At 49.0% G+C, this 23892-nt stretch overlaps 1 protein-coding gene across 1 annotated transcript in view; it reads right to left on the reverse strand.

Moving 5' to 3' along the window:
• Positions 1–16221, reverse strand: part of LOC140070302 (vomeronasal type-2 receptor 26-like) — a 60635-nt gene extending 44414 nt beyond the window's left edge. Inside the window, exons 1-2 of the mRNA XM_072116654.1 lie at positions 15866–16221; positions 1803–2094 (exon numbers count right to left, since the gene is read on the reverse strand). Coding sequence (XP_071972755.1) covers positions 1803–2094; positions 15866–16221 — 648 coding nt within the window. The remainder of the gene's footprint in view (positions 1–1802; positions 2095–15865) is intronic.
• Positions 16222–23892: the final 7671 nt, after the last annotated feature.

Here is a 23892-nt window from a genome sequence, read left to right on the forward strand (position 1 = left end):
CAGGTGTGACATCACTGTCTCTGACCATGTGACCAGCCTCATTTACATGATAAAGAATAGATGATTTTAGAATGATTTATGCATGAAATAACTAGATAATGGCTGGGATGGGATCCTTGTGAGCTGCTCCAACAAGTAGAGGTGACAGGACTAGTGGTAGAGACCTGATGACAGGTGTCATTTAATCAAGAGGGAGGTTACTTACCACACGAGGAGACAAGGAGGGTTGTGTATGGTCAACCCTGTGGTATTCCTAGTGAATACCTTTCTTAAGATCAATGTAGCAAACCTCTGGAAAGAGAGGGCTCCTCCGTGGGTATACTCCTGTAGGGGATGGTTTCGGTCTTTCTTCCAGGAATGGGAGACAGGAGGGCGAGTGAAGGATCTCCGTACACCGCATGGGCATCTTCCGGCTTACGCTACCCCGGTTCTGAAGGTGATTCGCTGGTGGGGTCTGGGAATGTGGGAGATCAGGACCATGTCGAGGAAACCCCTTGACAAGAGGGTTCTGTTTGCCCGTTTCCAGAAGCCTCTGGCCCTCAGGGATTGCCCAAGTCAGGGGGTGGGTTTAGGTCTTTTGAATTCCATCAGGATCCCCTTGAAGTTTTGGGACTTGGCTTGGCGCTGCTTCCATGGAAAGCTGTGTGTGAGGGACAATCTGAAGTGTAGGAGCTCTGAGGAAAGGGGTTGTCCCTGGGAGGAGTGCGGTGGTCTGCTGGAGAGCATGGACCACTTCCTGCTTCAGTGCCCCTATAACACAGAGGTGTACAACCGGGTGGGCGCTTCCATACATTGGCCCGGGTTGGCCGGTCTCTCCTATGCGGAGTGGGCCTATGGAGCATTCAGAGGCCTGGGTGGCCGGGACCGCTGCACGTTATTCCTAGTTAGTCTAGTGGTCAGGTACCACACGTGGAATGCACGGTGTTTAGTATGGACGCAGCGTAAAATCCTCCCGGTGGATGAGGAGGTTAGGAACATTCTGGGTGACCTGGTGAAGGTGCGCTCTCTGGAGTATGAGAGGCTGGGCACGGGGAGGGCCTCTCTCCTTTGGAGGGGGTTCTCCTTTAGTGTCCCTTAGTCTGTCATCTCCTCTCCTGGTGTTGGGCTGATGCTACACAGTAGATTTTTGTTTTGTGCTCTGAGCATGTAGTGATGTAGGGCTTGCAGGTGCCGAACCTGGGCTTTATGTGGTATTGATTTGTTAATGATATGTTTAATGTATTGTGTGTGCTGTAAGTTATAGTTATATAGTAGTTATAATTCATTTGTATATAGGTTGGTTGGTTTTGGGGTGTTGGTGTTAGGGTGTTAGGTTGGGAGGGGGGTGGACGGGACTTGGACAATATGATGCTGGGCACTGGTCTGGACTATATAACGCGAACTTTGGACGTTAGACCAGTGTCTGGGTGGGAGGGGGATGGGCGTGGGATTTAGTTATATTTAATGTTATTTCTGTTATTCCTGTTATTTCTGTTTGTCTTTTTCTGCTTAGTATTGTTTAGTTATCTATATTATTTAAAAAAAAAAAAAATTAGGTGGTGGGACTGGGTGAGGGTTTTGTTTGTTCTCATGCTGAGTGTGTGGTGCGTGTGTGTGGTTGGGCCAGGAGGTTTGTAAGTTTATTTTTGATTATTTTTGTTCTTTTGTAATTATTTTGCCAGAAGTTATGGCTTCATTTATGTTTATTATTGTTATGTTTTTCACTTTTATATAAAATAAAAGATCCACAGGATGTAACTCAGGATCAGTACAGGATAAGTAATATTTCATAAAACAGACTACAAATTGACCATATGACTGACCTGTGTGTACGGATATATCCCCAGGAGCTGAGCTATCGGTAAAGTGGTGGATGAGAAATGATCTCCGATAAAACCCACAACCTTCTTCTTCTTGGTGCAGGAATAATTAGGGACAAGGTATCCGGGTCCGGATAATATGAGTAAGATGCTCCTTATCGCCTTCCTGGGGTCTGTACATGAGTCATAGATGTGATATCCCAGAGTCAGGTTTGGTAAAAAATGTGGATTTTTATTTATTTCATCAACAGCGTAAAAAAAAGCCAAGAGATTTTTATAGTAATAAAAATAAGGACTGTGAAATGAGAAGATAAATGTAATAAATATATATATAAATATCTGACCTTATTTATTTTTATGTTTATAATTAGAGATGAGCGAGCACTAAAATGCTCGGGTACTCGTTATTCGAGACAAACTTTTCCCGATGCTCGAGTGCTCGTCTCGAATAACGAGCCCCATTGAAGTCAATGGGAGACTCGAGCATTTTTCAAGGGGACCAAGGCTCTGCACAGGGAAGCTTGGCCAAACACCTGGGAACCTCAGAAAAGGATGGAAACACCACGGAAATGGACAGGAAACAGCAGGGGCAGCATGCATGGATGCCTCTGAGGCTGCTTAATCGCACCATTATGCCAAAACTATGGGCAACAGCATGGCCATGACAGAGTGACAGAATGAAGCTAGATAGCATGTAGAACATCCAATAATTGACCCTGACACTATAGGGGACGGCATGCAGAGGCAGCGGCAGCAGCGGCAGGCTAGAGAGTGGCATGGCGACATACCCTAAATGGACTCAGGCTTCAAACCAATGGGTGGCAGAGAGGAACCAAAGGAGGTGAGCAAGAAGCGCTCAAATAATATCGGTACATGATAAAAGTTTGCCAGTATATTTTGTGGATTACACAGCAGGGTGGCGACAAAGTTAACATGGAAGCCATGAAAACAACCCAAAATTCTGCCTGACACAGCTCGTTTGATAAGGGGACCATGTATGGAGGCAGTGAACTAGTAGTAGATTAAAGGTGCTGCAGTTAAAACTATGTTAGTTGGATCTTGGCATGGAGCTGGCGCTCCGCTGCCAGGCGAGCTTTCGCCAATCCAAGCCCCTGTCTCTAGGCTACTCCCCAAACAGCACTTCTAAGAACCTTTTGTATAAGATCAAGTGTAGTAGCGTTCTTATAAGTTTAGGATATGCCGGGTGAGGGGAATGTAAACAGATGCGCAAGAAGCGCTGAAATAATATTGGTAAATGATAAAAGTTTGCCAGTATATTTTGTGGATAACACAGCAGGGTGGCGACAAAGTTAACAACTTTGATGTGGAATCCATGAAAACAACCCAAATTTCTGCCTGACACACCTCGTTTGATAAGGGGACGATGTATGGAGGCAGCTATATGGACGACTTTTGGAGGTAGCAATGGAGACAACGTGTGGAGGCTGCTATGGAGACAATTTAATTTGGATAGTGCCTGTATGTGGCAGTCCAAAAAAGTTTTCAAACCAGAGGAGCAGGTAGGTGGCCCTCCAGAAAAATGGAATAGATTGAGTGCCTGTATGTGGCAGTCCAAAAAAGTTTTCAAACCAGAGGAGCGGGTAGGTGGCGCTCCAGAAAAATGGAATAGATTGAGTGCCTGTATGTGGCAGTCCAAAAAACTTTTCAAACCAGAGGAGCAGGTAGGTGGCCCTCCAGTAAAATGGAATAGATTGAGTGCCTGTATGTGGCAGTCCAAAAAACTTTTCAAACCAGAGGAGCAGGTAGGTGGCCCTCCAGTAAAATGGAATAGATTGAGTGCCTGTATGTGGCAGTCCAAAAAAGTTTTCAAACCAGAGGAGCAGGTAGGTGGCCCTCCAGAAAAATTGAATAGATTGAGTGCCTGTATGTGGCACTCCCAAAAATTGTTTAAAACAGAGGACCGGGTAGGTGGCCCTCCAGAAAAATTAAATGCATAAAGTACTATAGCTAGAGCCAGTGGGCCCTGTCAAAAAATAGCCAGTTTCCTCTGCTCTACTGTACAAAGAGGAGGAGAAGGAGGAAAATGAGGAGGAGGAGGAGTGGATAAATTATTCAGGTTGAGCTTCCTTCACCTGGTGGAGATTGGAAATTATGAGAAATCCAGGCTTTATTCATCTTAATAAGCGTCAGCCTGTCAGCGCTGTCAGTCGACAGGCGTGTACGCTTATCGGTGATGATGCCACCAGCTGCACTGAAAACCCGCTCGGACAAGACGCTAGCGGCAGGGCAGGCAAGAACCTCCAAGGCGTACAGCGCCAGTTCCTGCCACATGTCCAGCTTTGAAACCCAGTAGTTGTAGGGAGCTGTGTGATCATTTAAGACGATGGTATGGTCAGCTACGTACTCCCTCACCATCTTTCTGTAAAGATCAGCCCTACTCTGCCGAGACTGGGGACAGGTGACAGTGTCTTGCTGGGGTGACATAAAGCTGGCAAAAGCCTTGTAAAGCGTACCCTTGCCAGTGCTGGACAAGCTGCCTGCTCGCCTACTCTCCCTCGCTACTTGTCCCGCAGAACTACGCACTCTGCCGCTAGCGCTGTCAGAAGGGAAATACTGTTTCAGCTTGTGAACCAGGGCCTGCTGGTATTCATGCATTCTCACACTCCTTTCCTCTCCAGGGATGAGAGTGGAAAGATTTTGCTTGTACCGTGGGTCCAGGAGAGTGAACACCCAGTAATCGGTGCTGGAATAAATTCTTTGAACGCGAGGGTCACGGGATAGGCAGCCTAGCATGAAATCTGCCATATGCGCCAGAGTACCAACGCGTAAGAATTCACTCCCCTCACTGGCCTGACTGTCCATTTCCTCCTCCTCCAACTCCTCCAACTCCTCTTCTTCTGCCCATACACGCTGAACAGTGAAGGACTCAACAATGGTCCCCTCTTGTGTCTCGCCAACATTCTCCTCCTCTTCCTCCTCATCCTCCTCCACCTCCACCTCCTCCGATATGCGCTGAGAAACAGACCTAAGGGTGCTTTGGCTATCAACAAGGGAATCTTCTTCCCCCGTCTCTTGTGACGAGCGCAAAGCTTCCGACTTCATGCTGATCAGAGAGTTTTTCAACAGGCCAAGCAGCGGGATGGTGAGGCTGATGATGGCGGCATCGCCACCGACCATCTGTGTTGACTCCTCAAAGTTACTCAGCACCTGACAGATATCAGACATCCACGTCCACTCCTCATTGTAGACTTGAGGAAGCTGACTGACCTGACTACCAGTTCTGGTGGAAGTTGACATCTGGCAGTCTACAATGGCTCGGCGCTGCTGGTAAACTCTGGATAACATGGTCAGTGTTGAATTCCACCTCGTGGGCACGTCGCACAACAGTCGGTGAGCGGGCAGTTGGAGGCGGCGCTGCACTGCCCTGAGAGTGGCAGCATCTGTGCTGGACTTCCTGAAATGCGCACAGATGCGGCGCACATTCGTGAGCAAATCTGACAGATTGGGGTATGTCTTGAGGAAACGCTGAACTATCATGGCACATGTGTCAGTCTGCCGAGTTGCAGAGCCGCCACCAGGTTACGGCCGTTGTCACACACAACCATGCCTGGCTTCAGGTTCAGCGGTGCCAGCCACAGATCAGTCTGCGCCGTGATGCCCTGTAATAGCTCTTGGGCGGTGTGCCTTTTATCGCCTAGGCTCAGCAGTTTGAGCACCGCCTGCTGTCGCTTAGCGACGGCACTGCTGCTGTGCCTAGAGCTACCGACTGATGGCGCCATGCGCACGGATGGTAATTGGGAGGAGGAGGAGGTGGATGAGGGGTGGGAGGAGGAGGAGGCATAGTAGGCCTGAAACACCTGGACCGAGGTAGGCCCCGCAATCCTCGGCGTCGGCAGTATATGACCAGCCGCAGGGTCAGACTCGGTCCCAGCCTCCACCAAGTTAACCCAATGTGCCGTCAGCGATATATAGTGGCCCTGCCCGGCAGCACTCGTCCACGTGTCCGTGGTCAGGTGGACCTTGTCAGAAACGGCGTTGGTCAGGGCACGGATGATGTTGTCTGACACGTGCTGGTGCAGGGCTGGGACGGCACATCGGGAAAAGTAGTGGCGGCTGGGGACCGAATACCGAGGGGTGGCCGCCGCCATGAGGTTGCGAAAGGCCTCGGTCTCTACTAGCCTATAGGGCAGCATCTCCAGGCTAAGCAATCTGGAGATGTGGACATTAAGGGCTTGGGCGTGCGGGTGGGTTGCACTATATTTTCTTTTCCTCTCCAGCGTCTGGGGTATGGAGAGCTGAACGCTGGTGGAGGATCGTGGAGGCGACGATGGGGTTTTTGTGGCAGGGTCCTGGGCAGGGGGCTGACTATCAGCTGACACAGGGGAAGGAGCAGTGGTGTGCACGGCCGGAGGTGAACGGGCTTGTTGCCACTGAGTGGGGTGTTTAGCATTCATATGCCTGCGCATACTGGTGGTAGTTAAGCTAGTAGTGGTGGAACCCCTGCTGATCCTGGTTTGGCAAATGTTGCACACCACAGTCCGTCGGTCATCCGGTGTTTCCTTAAAGAACCTCCAGACTTCAGAAAATCTAGCCCTCGCCGCAGGAGCCCTCGCCACGGGAGCTTCACTAGTTGACACATTTGGCGCTGATGCACCAGCTCTGGCCCTGCCTCTCCGTCTGGCCCCACCACTGCCTCTTCCAACCTGTTCTGGTCGAGGACTCTCCTCTGTCTCAGAAGCACTGTGTTCACCCGGCCTATCAACCCAGCTTGGGTCTGTCACCTCATCATCCTCCGATCCCTCAGTCTGCTCCCCCCTCGGACTTCCTGCCCTGACAACAACTTCCCCACTGTCTGACAACCGTGTCTCCTCATCGTCGGACACCTCTTTAGACACTTCTTCCACTACGTCAAGAAGGTCATCATCACCCACAGACTGCGACTGGTGGAAAACCTGGGCATCAGAAAATTGCTCAGCAGCAACCGGACAAGTGGTTTGTGAATGTGGGAAGGGTCCAGAAAACAGTTCCTCAGAGTATGCCGGTTCAAATGGCAAATTTTCCTGGGAGGGGGCAGACTGGGGGGGAGGAGGCTGAGGTGCAGGAGCTGGAGGAGTGCCGATTTCGGTGACATGGGTGGACTGCGTGGAAGACTGACTGGTGGACAAATTGCTCGAAGCATTGTCGGCAATCCACGACATCACCTGTTCGCACTGTTCTGGCCTCAACAGTGCTCTACCACGAGTCCCAGTAACTTCAGACATGAACCTAGGGAGTGTAGCTCTGCGGCGTTCCCCTGCTCCCTCATAAGCAGGTGGTGTCTCACCCCGCCCAGGACCACGGCCTCTGACCCCTACAGTAGTTGGACGCCCACGTCCCCGCCCTCGTCCTCTACCCCTAGCCCTCGGGTTAAACATTTTTAAAATGAGAGTTATAACTTTAATTTTTTTTTAACTTTTTTTTGTGTTTTTTTGTTTTTTTTTGTGTTTTTTAGTTTTTAAAACCAAACAATGCTATCCTATTGCTATGGCTATTTTCTAGCCAAGTATGAAAGCACACTACTATGCCAGATGAGATGACGCTGAGTTATTAAACAAAATAAACGTAAAATAAAAAAGGAAATGGCAGACTGTGCCTAATTGAAATCCAACCCCTAATAAATTTTCCCACTTCGGTCTTTGCAATGGATATGTGCGTCACTAAGCGCAAAACACAGCGGTCGCAAGTCTCACTACAAATTGCTCACAATTTGCTAGTAGATGCACTGCAGCAAGTACAGCCACCAGCAGATCAACCAGAAATCAAATATATATAACGCTACTGTAGGCGTAAGTAAGCCGTTTGTATTCTCCTATGGCTATTTTCTAGCCAAGTATGAAAGCACACTACTATGCCAGATGAGATGACGCTGAGTTATTAAACAAAATAAACGTAAAATAAAAAAGGAAATGGCAGACTGTGCCTAATTGAAATCCAACCCCTAATAAATTTTCCCACTTCGGTCTTTGCAATGGATATTTGCGTCACTAAGCGCAAAACACAGCGGTCGCAAGTCTCACTACAAATTGCTCACAATTTGCTAGTAGATGCACTGCAGCAAGTACAGCCACCAGCAGATCAACCAGAAATCAAATATATATAACGCTACTGTAGGCGTAAGTAAGCCGTTTGGATTCTCCTATGGCTATTTTCTAGCCAAGTATGAAAGCACACTACTATGCCAGATGAGATGACGCTGAGTTATTAAACAAAATAAACGTAAGATAAAAAAGGAAATGGCAGACTGTGCCTAATTGAAATCCAACCCCTAATAAATTTTCCCACTTCGGTCTTTGCAATGGATATGTGCATCACTAAGCGCAAAACACAGCGGTCGCAAGTCTCACTACAAATTGCTCACAATTTGCTAGTAGATGCACTGCAGCAAGTACAGCCACCAGCAGATCAACCAGAAATCAAATATATATAACGCTACTGTAGGCGTAAGTAAGCCGTTTGGATTCTCCTATGGCTATTTTCTAGCCAAGTATGAAAGCACACTACTATGCAAGATGAGATGACACTGAGTTATTAAAAAAATAAACGTAAAATAAAAAGTAAATGGCAGACTGTGCCTAATTGAAATCAAACCCCTAATAAATTTTCCCACTTTGGTGTTTGAGGTGGATATGTGTGTCACTAAGAGCTAAACACAACGGTAGCAAGTCCCCCTGCAAATTCCTCACAATATGGTACAAGCTGCAAATAAAAAAAAAAAAGTATAACGTTATTGTAGCCCTAAGAAGGGCTGTTGGGTTCTTGGAGAATCACTCCTGCCTAACAGTAAGCTAATAGAACACCCTAACGCTTTCCCTGACCAGCAGCAGCTCTCTCCCTAGCGGCATCCAGACACAGAATGACCCGAGCAGCGCGGGCAGCGGCTAGTCTATCCCAAGGTCACCTGATCTGGCCAGCCAACCACTGCTATCGACGTGTAAGGGTACCACGTCATGCTGGGTGGAGTGCAGAGTCTCCTGGCTTGTGATTGGCTCTGTTTCTGGCCGCCAAAAAGAAAAACAGCGGGAGCTGCCATTTTCTCGAGCGGGCGAAGTATTCGTCCGAGCAACGAGCAGTTTCGAGTACCCTAATGCTCGACCGAGCATCAAGCTCGGACGAGCATGTTCGCTCATCTCTATTTATAATCGAAATTCACTTATATGGCATAAAAGTCATTTTCTTGCTTTACACTCAGTTTTTTTTTAGCTCTAGTTCTTGTAAATTAATTTTTTATCAAAAAAACAGGGTATGAGCTAACAATTAGAGATGAGCGAACACTAAAATGCTCGGGTACTCGTTATTCGAGACGAACTTTTCCCTATGCTCGAGTGCTCGTCTCGAATAACGAGCCCCATTGAAATCAATGGGAGACTCGAGCATTTTTCAAGGGGACCAAGGCTCTGCACAGGGAAGCTTGGCCAAACACCTGGGAACCTCAGAAAAGGATGGAAACACCACGGAAATGGACAGGAAACAGCAGGGGCAGCATGCATGGATGCCTCTGAGGCTGCTTAATCGCACCATTATGCCAAAATTATGGGCAACAGCATGGCCATGACAGAGTGACAGAATGAAGCTAGATAGCATCTAAAACATCCAATAATTGACCCTGACACTATAGGGGACGGCATGCAGAGGCAGCGGCAGCAGGCTAGAGAGTGTCATGGCGACATACCCTAAATGGACTCAGGCTTCAAACCAATGGGTGACAGAGAGGAACCAAAGGAGGTGAGCAAGAAGCGCTGAAATAATAGCGGTACATGATAAAAGTTTGCCAGTATATTTTGTGGATTACACAGCAGGGTGGCGACAAAGTTAACATGGAAGCCATGAAAACAACCCAAAATTCTGCCTGACACAGCTCGTTTGATAAGGGGACCATGTATGGAGGCAGTGAACTAGTAGTAGATTAAAGGTGCTGCAGTTAAAACTATGTTAGTTGGATCTTGGCATGGAGCTGGCGCTCCGCTGCCAGGCGAGCTTTCGCCAATCCAAGCCCCTGTCTCTAGGCTACTCCCCAAACAGCACTTCTAAGAACCTTTTGTATAAGATCAAGTGTAGTAGCGTTCTTATAAGTTTGGGATATGGCGGGTGAGGGGAATGTAAACAGATGCGCAAGAAGCGCTGAAATAATATCGGTACATCATAAAAGTTTGCCAGTATATTTTGTGGATAACACAGCAGGGTGGCGACAAAGTTAACAAGTTTGATGTGGAATGCCCTGTAATAGCTCTTGGGCGGTGTGCCTTTTATCGCCTAGGCTCAGCAGTTTGAGCACCGCCTGCTGTCGCTTAGCGACGGCACTGCTGCTGTGCCTAGAGCTACCGACTGGTGGGCCATGCCCACGGATGGTAATTCGGAGGAGGAGGAGGTGGAGGAGGGGTGGGAGGAGGAGGAGGTATAGTAGGCCTTTGAGACCTGGACCGAGGTAGGCCCCGCAATCCTCGGCGTCGGCAGTATATGACCAGCCCCAGGGTCAGACTCGGTCCCAGCCTCCACCAAGTTAAGTGTAGTAGCGTTCTTATAAGTTTGGGATATGGCGGGTGAGGGGAATGTAAACAGATGCGCAAGAAGCGCTGAAATAATATCGGTTAATCATAAAAGTTTGCCAGTATATTTTGTGGATAACACAGCAGGGTGGCGACAAAATTAACAACTTTGATGTGGAATCCATGAAAACAACCCAAATTTCTGCCTGACACACCTCGTTTGACTAGGGGACGATGTATGGAGGCGGCTATATGGACGACTTTTGGAGGTAGCAATGGAGACAACGTGTGGAGGCTGCTATGGAGACAATTTAATTTGGATAGTGCCTGTATGTGGCAGTCCAAAAAAGTTTTCAAACCAAAGGAGCAGGTAGGTGGCCCTCCAGAAAAATGAAATAGATTGAGTGCCTGTATGTGGCAGTCCAAAAAAGTTTTCAAACCAGAGGAGCAGGTAGGTGGCCCTCCAGAAAAATGAAATAGATTGAGTGCCTGTATGTGGCAGTCCAAAAAAGTTTTCAAACCAGAGGAGCAGGTAGGTGGCCCTCCAGAAAAATGAAATAGATTGAGTGCCTGTATGTGGCAGTCCAAAAAAGTTTTCAAACCAGAGGAGCAGGTAGGTGGCCCTCCAGAAAAATTGAATAGATTGAGTGCCTGTATGTGACACTCCCAAAAATTGTTTAAAACAGAGGACCGGGTAGGTGGCCCTCCAGAAAAATTAAATGCATAAAGTACTATAGCTAGAGCCAGTGGGCCCTGTCAAAAAATAGCCAGTTTCCTCTGCTTTACTGTACAAAGAGGAGGAGAAGGAGGAAAATGAGGAGGAGGAGGAGTGCATAAATTATTCAGGTTGAGCTTCCTTCACCTGGTGGAGATTGGAAATTATGAGAAATCCAGGCTTTATTCATCTTAATAAGCGTCAGCCTGTCAGCGCTGTCAGTCGACAGACGTGTACGCTTATCGGTGATGATGCCACCAGCTGCACTGAAAACCCGCTCGGACAAGACGCTAGCGGCAGGGCAGGCAAGAACCTCCAAGGCGTACAGCGCCAGTTCGTGCCACATGTCCAGCTTTGAAACCCAGTAGTTGTAGGGAGCTGTGTGATCATTTAGGACGATGGTATGGTCAGCTACGTACTCCCTCACCATCTTTCTGTAAAGATCAGCCCTACTCTGCCGAGACTGGGGACAGGTGACAGTGTCTTGCTGGGGTGACATAAAGCTGGCAAAAGCCTTGTAAAGCGTACCCTTGCCAGTGCTGGACAAGCTGCCTGCTCGCCTACTCTCCCTCGCTACTTGTCCCGCAGAACTACGCACTCTGCCGCTAGCGCTGTCAGAAGGGAAATACTGTTTCAGCTTGTGCACCAGGGCCTGCTGGTATTCATGCATTCTGACACTCCTTTCCTCTCCAGGGATGAGAGTGGAAAGATTTTGCTTGTACCGTGGGTCCAGGAGAGTGAATACCCAGTAATCGGTGCTGGAATAAATTCTTTGAACGCGAGGGTCACGGGATAGGCAGCCTAGCATGAAATCTGCCATATGCGCCAGAGGCCCAACTCTCAAGAATTCACTCCCCTCACTGGCCTGACTGTCCATCTCCTCCTCCTTCAACTCCTCCAACTCCTCTTCTTCTGCCCATACACGCTGAACAGTGAAGGTCTGAGCAATGCTCCCCTCTTGTGTCTCGCCAACATTCTCCTCCTCTTCCTCCTCATCCTCCTCCACCTCCTCCGATATGCGCTGAGAAACAGACCTGAGGGTGCTTTGGCTATCAACAAGGGAATCTTCTTCCCCCGTCTCTTGTGACGAGCGCAAAGCTTCCGACTTCATGCTGATCAGAGAGTTTTTCAACAGGCCAAGCAGCGGGATGGTGAGGCTGATGATGGCGGCATCGCCACTGACCATCTGTGTTGACTCCTCAAAGTTACTCAGCACCTGACAGATATCAGACATCCACGTCCACTCCTCATTGTAGACTTGAGGAAGCTGACTGACCTGACTACCAGTTCTGGTGGAAGTTGACATCTGGCAGTCTACAATCGCTCTGCGCTGCTGGTAAACTCTGGATAACATGGTTAATGTTGAATTCCACCTCGTGGGCACGTCGCACAACAGTCGGTGAGCGGGCAGTTGGAGGCGGCGCTGCGCTGCCCTGAGAGTGGCAGCATCTGTGCTGGACTTCCTGAAATGCGCACAGATGCGGCGCACCTTTGTGAGCAAATCTGACAGATTGGGGTATGTCTTGAGGAAACGCTGAACTATCAGATTTAACACATGGGCCAGGCATGGCACATGTGTCAGTCTGCCGAGTTGCAGAGCCGCCACCAGGTTACGGCCGTTGTCACACACAACCATGCCTGGCTTCAGGTTCAGCGGTGCCAGCCACAGATCAGTCTGCGCCGTGATGCCCTGTAATAGTTCTTGGGCGGTGTGCCTTTTATCGCCTAGGCTCAGCAGTTTGAGCACCGCCTGCTGTCGCTTAGCGACGGCACTGCTGCTGTGCCTAGAGCTAGCGACTGATGGCGCCATGCCCACGGATGGTAGTTCGGAGGAGGAGGTGGAGGAGGGGTGGGAGGAGGAGGAGGCATAGTAGGCCTTTGAGACCTGGACCGAGGTAGGCCCCGCAATCCTCGGCGTCGGCAGTATATGACCAGCCCCAGGGTCAGACTCGGTCCCAGCCTCCACCAAGTTAACCCAATGTGCCGTCAGCGATATATAGTGGCCCTGCCCGGCAGCACTCGTCCACGTGTCCGTGGTCAGGTGGACCTTGTCAGAAACGGCGTTGGTCAGGGCACGGATGATGTTGTCTGACACGTGCTGGTGCAGGGCTGGGACGGCACATCGGGAAAAGTAGTGGCGGCTGGGGACCGAATACCGAGGGGCGCCCGCCGCCATGAGGTTGCGAAAGGCCTCGGTCTCTACTAGCCTATAGGATAGCATCTCCAGGCTAAGCAATCTGGAGATGTGGACGTTGAGGGCTTGGGCGTGTGGGTGGTTTGCACTATACTTCCTTTTGCGCTCCAGCGTCTGGGGTATGGAGAGCTGAACGCTGGTGGATGCTGTGGAGGATCGTGGAGGCGAAGATGGGTTTTTGGGCTTGGTGCCACTGAGTGGGGTGTTTAGCATTCATATGCCTGCGCATACTGGTGGTAGTAAAGCTAGTAGTGGTGGAACCCCTGCTGATCCTGGTTTGGCACAGGTTGCACACCACAGTCCGTCGGTCATCCGGTGTTTCTTTAAAGAACCTCCAGACTTCTGAAAATCTAGCCCTCGCCACGGGAGCCCTCGCCACGGGAGCTTCACTACGTGAAACATTTGGCGCTGATGCACCAGCTCTGGCCCTGCCTCTCCGTCTGGCCCCACCACTGCCTCTTCCAACCTGTTCTGGTCGAGGACTCTCCTCCGTCTCAGAAGCACTGTGTTCACCCGGCCTCTCAACCCAGCTTGGGTCTGTCACCTCATCATCCTCCGATCCCTCAGTCTGCTCCCCCCTCGGACTTCCTGCCCTGACAACAACTTCACCACTGTCTGACAACCGTGTCTCCTCATCGTCTGACACCTCTTTACACACTTCTTCCACTACGTCAAGAAGGTCATCATGACCCACAGACTGCGACCGGTGGAAAACCTGGGCATTGGAAAAGAGCTCAGCAGCAACCGGACAAGGGGTTTGTGACTGTGGGAAGGGTCCAGAAAACAGTTCCTCAGAGTATGCCGGTTGAAATGCCAAATTTTGCTGGGAGGGGGCAGACTGGGGAGAAGGAGGCTGAGGTGGAGGAGCTGGAGGAGTGCTGATTTCGGTGACATGGGTGGACTGCGTGGAAGACTGACTGGTGGACAAATGGCTAGAAGCATTGTCCGCAATCCACGACATCACCTCTTCGCACTGTTCTGGCCTCAACAGTGCTCTACCACGAATCCCAGTAACTTGAGACCTAGGGAGTGTAGCTCTGCGGCGTTCCCCTGCTCCCTCATCAGCAGGTGGTGTCTCACCCCGCCCAGGACCACGGCCTCTGACCCCTGCAGTAGTTGGACGCCCACGTCCACGCCCTCGTCCTCTACCCCTAGCCCTCGGGTTAAACATTTTCCAAATTAAAGTGTAAACTTTAAATTTTTTTTTTTGTGTGTTTTTTTTTTTTTTTTTTAAAACAAAACGATGCTATCCTATTGCTATGACTAGTTTCTGCCCTACACTGACAGCACACAACTGGATTTTGTGCTGTGCCTGATGACTTTGAGCTATAAAATGAAATAAAGGTAAAAAAAAAAAAAACTCAGCAGACTCTGCCTAATTCTAATCCAACCCCTAATAAATTGTCCCACTTCGGTGTTTGAGGTGGATATGCGTGTCACTAAGAGCTAAACACAACGGTCGCAAGTCTCCCAGCAAATACCTCACAATATGGTACTAGCTGCACTACTAATGCCAGCAAGCCCAGCCACAAGCAAACAAAAAAAAGGAAAATATAACGCTATTGTAGGCCTAAGTAAGCCATTGGGGTTCTCCTATGGCTATTTTGTAGCCTACACTGAATGCACACTGCTATGCAAGATGAGTTTGAGCTATAAAATGAAATAAAGGTAAAAAAAAAAAAAAAATCAGCAGACTCTGCCTAATTCTAATCAAACCCCTAACAAATTGTCCCACTTTGGTGTTTGAGGTGGATATGCGTGTCACTAAGAGCTAAACACAACGGTAGCAAGTCCCCCTGCAAATTCCTCACAATATGGTACTAGCTGCACTACTAGTGGCAGCAAGCCCAGCCACAAGCAAATAAAAAAAAAATGTATAACGTTATTGTAGCCCTAAGAAGGGCTGTTGGGTTCTTGGAGAATCACTCCTGCCTAACAGTAATCTACCTGCACACTAACGCTAACCCTGACCAGCAGCAGCTCTCTCCCTAGCGGCATCCAGACACAGAATGATCCGAGCAGCGCGGGCAGCGGCTAGTCTATCCCAGGGTCACCTGATCTGGCCAGCCAACCACTGCTATCGACGTGTAAGGGTACCACGTCATGCTGGGTGGAGTGCAGAGTCTCCTGGCTTGTGATTGGCTCTGTTTCTGGCCGCCAAAAAGCAAAACGGCGGGAGATGCCATTTTCTTGAGCGGGCGAAGTATTCGTCCGAGCAACGAGCAGTTTCGAGTACGCTAATGCTCGACCGAGCATCAAGCTCGGACGAGTATGTTCGCTCATCTCTAGAGGTAAGTACTAAGTTTATTATTTTTATATACTTCAGTATAAGCCATGTGGGTATTTTTAAGCACCAAGAATGTTCTACTAGAATTGTAGTAATGAGCGCACCCTGGTACCTCCATTCTCCCTTCAATTGTGTTTCCATGAGGTTGATCCTGGGTAAAAATTAAAATGCTATCAGCATTAAAAAGGTTAACACCAAAGATTGGTGCCAGTACTTATCGTGGGTCTTACCGGTGGGGTTGAGACTAAACCCATAACTTCTTCCTGGAATCTGTGTTTGGAGACCTGAATTTTGCTATTTGGGTCTGCTCAACCCTAGTAATAACATCATTTCAGAGACCCCTCCAGCAGGTCCAGCTCTGGTACCATATAATGTTCTGACACTTACAGATAACACATGAAAGTACTCGGAGGCCTCATGGTGCTCTTCCCAATAAATACTTTAGAAAATATAAGACTGTAGACAGTGATGACCCCTCCGATCATGATGTCCCCATCCTGTACATATTCATAATCTTCAAACACCTTCTGGATTTGGAGTCTACAGGCTGGAGCTGGAGTCTGATGAGTCAGTATACAAGGCGTCACACACAGGAATAACATATACAGCAGAGATTTCAGTGAAAAAGATGACTCTGAAGATGATAATATCACGTAGAGAGTCATGGATCCTACAATATAGAGTAACTTCTCCGGGGTCTCAGCATTCAGGAACATAGCAATAAGCAGCAACTTCTCCAGCATTTCAGTGTCTATGAAGCCGAAGGAGATGCAGCCACATTTTATAGACAGAGCTGCTCATCATAATACATGGTCTCCTAAATTTGCACACAGGTCTCATATGTGTTTGGCAGTAAATATATTCACTAAAAATTAGACTTGGATTCTAAAAATAAAAAAACAAACAAACTTGTAGAATGATTTCATTAACCCCTTAAGGACGCAGCCATTTTACAGCTTAAGGCTCAGTCCCATTTTTTTGATTCTGACCTGCGTCTCTTTATATGGTTATAACTTTTGAACACTGTTACTTATCAAAGCGATTCTGAGATTGTTTTTTCCCCACATGTTGTACTTCATTTTAGTGGTAAATTTTGGCTGATAAGTTTTGCGTTTATTTACAAAAAAAGGAAAAAAATGATGAATTTTTAGAAAAATTTGCCATTTTCGAAATTCAAAATCACCGCGTTTTCAGGCAGATCGATTTACCACCTAAATAACTTGCCGAATAACATTTCCCATTTGTCTACTTTACATTTTCATAATTTTTGAAATGTTTAGATAATTTATTTTGACGTCACGCGGCCTACAAATCGAATAGCGATTTTCCGTATTTTCAGAATTGACTATTTTGGGGATAAATACTGTTTGAAATAAAATTTTACATATTTAGCATCAAAACCCCCTATATAACCAACCCATTTTCAAATCTGCACCCCTCAAACTATAAGAAACAGCATTTACAAAGATTGTTAACCCCTTGAGATCTTCATAGTAATTGAATCAAAATGGCGGTGAAATTTAGAATGGTCAAATTGTTCCGGTTATACGTTCATTTAGTCCTAAAATTTACACATTTCCAAAAGATAAAAAGAGAAATCCCACCATGCAATTTGTTCTGCAATTTCTCCTGAGTGCAGCAACCCCCCCAAATGTGGCCGTTACTTGTGTTATGGGGGCACAGCGAGGCGCAGAAGGGAAGGAGCACCCTGCAGCTGCCAGGATTTTAGTTTCCTCATTGGCCCATCTTGAAGGCTTGAAATTTTCGCTTTTCCGTTATTTGGGCCATGTGAGGGCATTTTTTTTGTAGGATGAGATGCTTTTTCCAGTGTTACCATTTTGGGGTTGGTATCACCTATTGTTGAAAATTTAGGAACTTTTTTTGAGGTCATGAGTAGAAAAGCATCAATTCTGTACTGGATTTTTTACTTTTTTTTTTTCGTGTTCACCGTATAGCCTAATAATCATGTTATCTTTATTCTATGGGTCGATACGATTACGTGGATACCAGACATGAATATATTTTCTTATGTTTTACTAAATTTGCCAAATAAAACCCTAATGTGGGGAAAAATCTATCATTTTTGCATCGCCCTCTTCCAAGCGACATAACATTGTTACGTTTTTGGCTAAAGAGCTGGTTGATAGCTTGTTTTTTGCGGAACATGTTGTACTTTGCAACAGTATCATTGTGGAGTACATATGTTTTGTTGATCACTTTTTATTGCATTTTTAGTGGGACATAATAGGTAAAAATCATAATTTTTGGCGGGTTTTTACCGTTTTTTTTACGGCGTTCATCATATGGGTTCAATAGTTATTTAGTTTTATTCTATGGATTGTTACGGACGCGGTGATACTATATATGTTGGGTTTGTGTTATGATTTAGACTTTTTTGAGCGTTATATGTCTCTTTATATGTTTTGGGGCTTATGGGCATTTTTAGTGATTTATAAAGTTATTTTTTTATTAAAAACATTTTTTTTACATTTTTTACTTGATCCACCATGGGACTTGAACAAGCAATCATCTGATTGCTTGTTCATGATAATACTCTGCAATACTGATGTATTGCAGGGTATTAGCAGTGTCAGCCTATGCAGATGCATAGGCTGACACTTTGCCTTTTACATGACGTCACAGACGCCATCTTAAAGGCAGTGCCTTCAAACTTCTCTGGGGTCCCGAGCGTTGACCGCAGCATTTAACGGGTTAAACGCCCGCGATCGGAGCCCACTCTGACCGCAGGTGTTAGCCGGGGATGTCAGCGGTAGATTACCGCTGAAATCCTGCGGCTCCCGATGCCGGTTCGGCTCCTGTGCAGAGCTGAACCGGCATCGTCTCTGCACAGTAGCTGTACTGCGCTGAGCGCTATTAGCGGGAAGCTGCGCAGTACAGCTACGGCGCAGAGCGCTAAGGGGTTAACACCTGCAGAGACGTTGTCAGGCTCCTGGGGTAGTGGATCCTCTGTACCACCGCGGACAATGACGTGAGCCGACACCTGGGACCGGAATCTAAGTGGTAACCGGTCTTCACCAGAGCCCGCCGCAAAGCGGGTTGGACTTGCTGCGGCGTGCTACCACCAGATTGTTCCACAGGCGCGACTTTGTCTGCGGTGGCAGCCAAGGCATAATACAGAATTGTCAGGCAAACTCATGGTCGGGGACAGGCAAGGAGTCGAACAGCACAGGATCAACGTCAGGAACAAAGCAGAAGGTCAGGGGAAGGCGGAACAGGATCAGAGTCAAATGCAGAACCGGGGTCACAATGGGAAATCCAAACACTAGCGCAAGGCAGGGACACAAGCTTATTAAAGGCATGAGCATGAAGATCCGGCAGGGTGTGCAGGGAGAGGCTGGGTTAAATAGGATTATGGGTAAGGCCAGCGCCGATTAACGCCTTGCTGGCCCTTCAAGTCTTCTGAAGCCGGTGCGCGTATCCTAGGAGACGGGGACGCGGCTGCACGGCCGAGGACCTGGAAGCAGGATTGAGGACGGGTGAGTAGCTGTGGCGCAGAGTGGGGGCACATGGAGACAGACGTACCAACATGTTTCATAAAATGTTCTGGTCCTTTCCAATGAAATGGTTTATCCGCTTCATGAAGTAAAAAAAGTGTAAATGCATATGCAACACCCTCGCCGATGCAAGGCAGAGGAGTGGTTGTGAATACGTCCCACCATGTAGCTTGCAACCTGTGTGGAGTCTGATCAACACAACAGGTCACTACACAACACAGGGAACACTGCAGTGGTAGGTTCTGCCTGGAAAGGCAGGAGTTAATTGTTTTAATGTGATGTCTTTCCATCAGCCAATCACACCTGTTCTTATGTTTTGTATTGTATTGTATTGTAAGCTGGGATGTAATTGGAGGAGTAACCACCACCTGACCAAGAGCTGAGGAGAAGTGACGGTTGGAGATTTCCAACGGTCAGTTCAGTCAGAGTAGTGAGGAGGGACAGACAGTTCAGTCAGAGAAGCGAGTCTGACAGGATTTTAGTCAGAAAGACTAGCCAGTCAGACCAAGCAGTGAGACAGTAGAGTGTAGTGAGTTAGACAGAGAGAGGAAAGGGGTATCATCCTACCTTCAAGGGTGATATCTGAAGCAATCCAGGATAAAGCTGAAGCATCCTTATAGGACACAGCTATCTCCCAGCCTGCCATTGCATCCAGGCTGATGATCCATCCTGTGGCTCCCTCCAAATGCATCTCAGCACTCCCCCATTTTGTTAAGGCACGTTGCTGCGGTTCCAATAGAGAACTATAAGTTGTTTTTGTTCAACGTCTGCCTCCGTCTGGTCCCTGCTACTACGGCTGTCACCATCACGGGCACCCTGTCCACCACACAGAGACTCATACTCTAGATACAAAAGGGTTGCCCCAGGGAGATTCGCTATAGCAGCCTCTCCCTCATCATTTCCAACACCACCCTGCTGGAGACCTGCCAGGCTGTAGGACAGCCCTCCGGTTCCCCATACCAAGCACCGTGACAATAGCCTGCCTACGCCGCAACCGCCAGCCACTCAGGTACTGCGGGCCCCGTCTGTCTCTAGGCCCCAAAGAAAAAGGCTAGGCCCCGGTGGGGGATGTTGCAAGTGGCGTCACGAACACAGGATCATTACTTCTGTGCCTTATTCTGGCACTAGAGACTATCCTTTATTGAAAAACTACTGTGCTGCCTAACCCTGCTGCCCTTCGGGTATAGGCCCAAGTGATTTTGTGCTATATTTCACATTGACTTTTTACTGCTGCCAAGCGCTGTCAAGCATCGCTCCAGCAATCAGTTGGTTAATCCCTGCCAACGGACTCTGTTAGCTCAACTACAGTTGGTGCAGAGCGGTTGAAGCATTTACCTCACAAGGCTGTGGCGCAGCAAGTATTTCCAGCCTGCCAAATCCTCACTGGCGGGAACTCCAGAGTCGTCACCAGGCTCCACCCCCTGCGCGAGTGGCGCGAAGTACTGTGGAGGAGGAGCTGGAGCGTGTGCGGCCGGCAACGAAGAGGGGTAATCGGCCATCTTGGATTTCGACGCAGGCCACGCCTGAAGCCTGCCAGCAGCGTGCGCCTCATCCGGAGTTCCGGCGCACGTGTCCTGCGACTGGAGGAGAGCACCGCTAAGCATCACCGAGCCCCTGCTACCTGCCGGACATCGGGAACGGAATCCTTCGTGCACCGGAGCTGTCCTGTCACCGCGGCTGATCCTGCGTGAGTACCGCTGGGGAAGTTAAAGGGGGGTAGAGATTGTTTCCGATGCTAGGTTATTGGCTCACCTCCCAGTGAATAGTGACTGTGACTTAAAGTGCCCACGTCCCATTCTAGCCATCGCCCATAGCAACGGATATTGTGTAACCCTGCAGACTTCCCTCAGCTAGGCCAGTCATGTCCTTCCAGGACGAAGATACTGGACTGGGGCAGGTCCCGTCCCCTGGTCCCTCCTCAGGGTACCGGAGCATGTTAAGCCCACCAGAGAGTTCCTTCAGCCCTGCTACAGCCAGTGTCCCCGGGACTCCCATCGTTATGCCTCTGACTATGCCATACTATCTGGGGGCCCCCTGGTTACCCCACTACGAGGGAGAATTGCACACTCTCCCTGAATTCAGAGCCAAGTTGTTAGCTACCTTCGCCCTGTATCGGCTCACAGAGGAACAGAAAGTGGGCATCCTAACCGGGCAGTTGAAAGGACCCGCTCTCCGGGAAGTCAAGTCTTGGCCCCGAGAACAGCGCCAGAATGTGGCCCAAGTTCTTGATAGGCTGCGCAACACCTTTGACAAGTGTACTGCCTCAGAGTTGAAGCAGCAATTCTTCGGGAAAAGACAGAAGCCCCAAGAGTCCCTCCGAGACTTTGCCCTCTCCCTACAGGAGACGTGGAAGGCCATAACCCGTCTTGAGCCCAAAGACGCTGAAACCTCTGATCAGACCCTGAGGGAACAATTCATTAATGGACTTGTTGATAGAAATCTAAGGTGTCAACCAAAGATCATCTCTTCTCAACATGCCCAGACCTCCTTTCTTGAGTTTAAGGAAATTGCCATTGACATATTAGGGGACCAACCGCCTACTGGACCGCAGAAAGAGCCTGAATCCGTGGAAATAGAAGACTCTGCTCTAGCTTGCCGTCCAACGCAGCCAACATCACCTACTCCTACGGCTACGGAAGTTGCTGGCTTAGCAGGACAGGTCCCTAATCTGGCAGACACCCAGCATAGAATACTCGACCGGTTGACCCAATTGGAAGTGACTGTCTCCGCTATGAGGAGGAAACCTCCAGAGAACTCTGTACGGTCAGCTACCCCTTGTGATTCCCCGGAAAACAGCGCTCAAGGGAAGCGAAGTCGTTAAGCACCTGGAGTCAGAAGGAACCCCGCCAGCGGTGCAGCTACTGCCGTAAATACGGGCATGAAGAGGATGGATGTCGTCAGTTAAACGACAAACCCTTGGAGCTAAGGGACGACCCCCAAGGGAAGAACCTCTAAGTCCCCGAGATACCAACTGGATGCCCAGGTTCGTGGGGACTCGCCCCATGGTTCATGTAACCATCAACGGAGTTACCCTACCGGCCTTAATTGATACCAACTCTCAAGTGACCACCCTCCGGAGTGCTACCTTCAAGAAATGCCGAGGAGGAGCATCCTTAGTCCAGCCTCCCAGGGCTTATTTGAACATTATTGCTACGAACGGAAAACCCGTACCCATCCGCGGCTACTGGGAGCCCACACTAACCATTGGAGACACTGGTGGTCATTTACTAAGGGGCCGATTCGCGTTTTCCCGACGTGTTACCCGAATATTTCCGATTTGCGCCGATTGTACCTGAATTGCCCCGGGATTTTGGCGCACGCGATCGGATTGTGGCGCATCGGCGGCGGCATGCACGCGACGGAAATCGGGGGGCGTGGCCGAGCGAAAACCCAACGGATTCGGAAAAACCGCCGCATTTAAAAAAAAATTGTGTCGCGAAAATTTCACTCACCTTCATCCAGGATAGGCCGGTGTATTTCGAGGCATTCCAGCGGACTTCAGCGCAGCAGCGCCACCTGGTGGACGGCGGAGGAACTACCATCATAAATCCCGGCCGGACCCGAATCCAGCGCAGAGAACGCGCCGCTGGATCGCGAACGGACCGGGTAAGTAAATCTGCCCCACTGAGTTAACCAGACAGGGCGTAGTGGTGACACGAGTGCCCAAAAACGGTAACTTCCCCCTGGTACTGGGTACCAATGTCCTCCGCAACTGCTACCCTGAAGTGCTGAAGGCTCTCCACGGCTCTCTGCCAACAGTGCCCAACAGTTCCCGAAAGGTAATTCAGGAGACTATGCAGGTTCTAGCGGCGCAACAGAAGTTTGCTGGCCCTAATGGAGAAATCTGCAGAGCCCGGATCAAAGATCCCCAACCTGTCCGCCTTCAACCTGGGACCGAGACGTTAGTATGGTGCCGAGCCTGCATGGGCGTCCAAGGTCAAGACTACCAGGCTATGGTAGAACCTCTACCAGCTGACGAAGACCTGCCCATTTTAGCCGCCAGGAGCCTAGTCACTGTATCCCGAGGACAAGTACCCATTCGACTACTAAATGTGGGAGACTCCCCAGTAGATCTGAGAAAATACCAAGCTGTAGCCACTCTCTTCAGAGTCCATCCTGAAGACTTAGTGGAAACCTCTCTGTCTGCCTCCCAACAGTTGGAAGTGAAGCAAAGTGCTGAAGGTGAGCCTGCCGAGCAATCCTGGTGGCTTGAGCTCAATATTGGAGACGACGATTTTACTCCTGCAGACCAAGTACAAGGTGTCCTGGATGTCGATATGAAGCACCACCAGGCCTTCAGCAAGCACCCACTGGATTTTGGACAGACTACTCTGATCCAACATACCATTCCTACTGGCTCTCATCCTCCTATCAAAGAGCGATACCGGCCCATACCTCCAGCCCGCTACCAAGAGGTGAAGAAGCTGGTACAAGAGATGAAGACAGCCAATGTTATCCGGGAGAGCCACAGCCCATGGGCTGCCCCACTGGTCCTTGTGAAAAAGAAGGATGGAACCCTTAGATTCTGTGTTGACTATAGGAAGATCAACAATATCACCCACAAGGATGCCTATCCGCTGCCTCGAATCAAGGAATCCCTCGCAGCCCTAGGGTCAGCTGCCTACTTCTCCACCCTGGATCTGACCAGTGGCTACTGGCAAGTGGCCATGGCGCTGGAAGACAGAGAGAAGACGGCTTTCACCACCCCAATTGGCCTGTTCGAGTTCAACAACATGCCGTTCGGGCTATGCAACGCCCCGGGCACATTTCAACGGCTGATAGAGAGATGTTTGGGTCATCAAAACTTCGAGACAGTCCTGCTATACTTGGACGACATCATCATCTACTCCAAGACTTATGAAGACCACCTCCACCATCTGGCTGAAGTCTTCCAAATCC

This window comes from Engystomops pustulosus, chromosome 7, assembly GCF_040894005.1.
Source record: "Engystomops pustulosus chromosome 7, aEngPut4.maternal, whole genome shotgun sequence".
Lineage (NCBI taxonomy): Eukaryota > Metazoa > Chordata > Amphibia > Anura > Leptodactylidae > Engystomops > Engystomops pustulosus.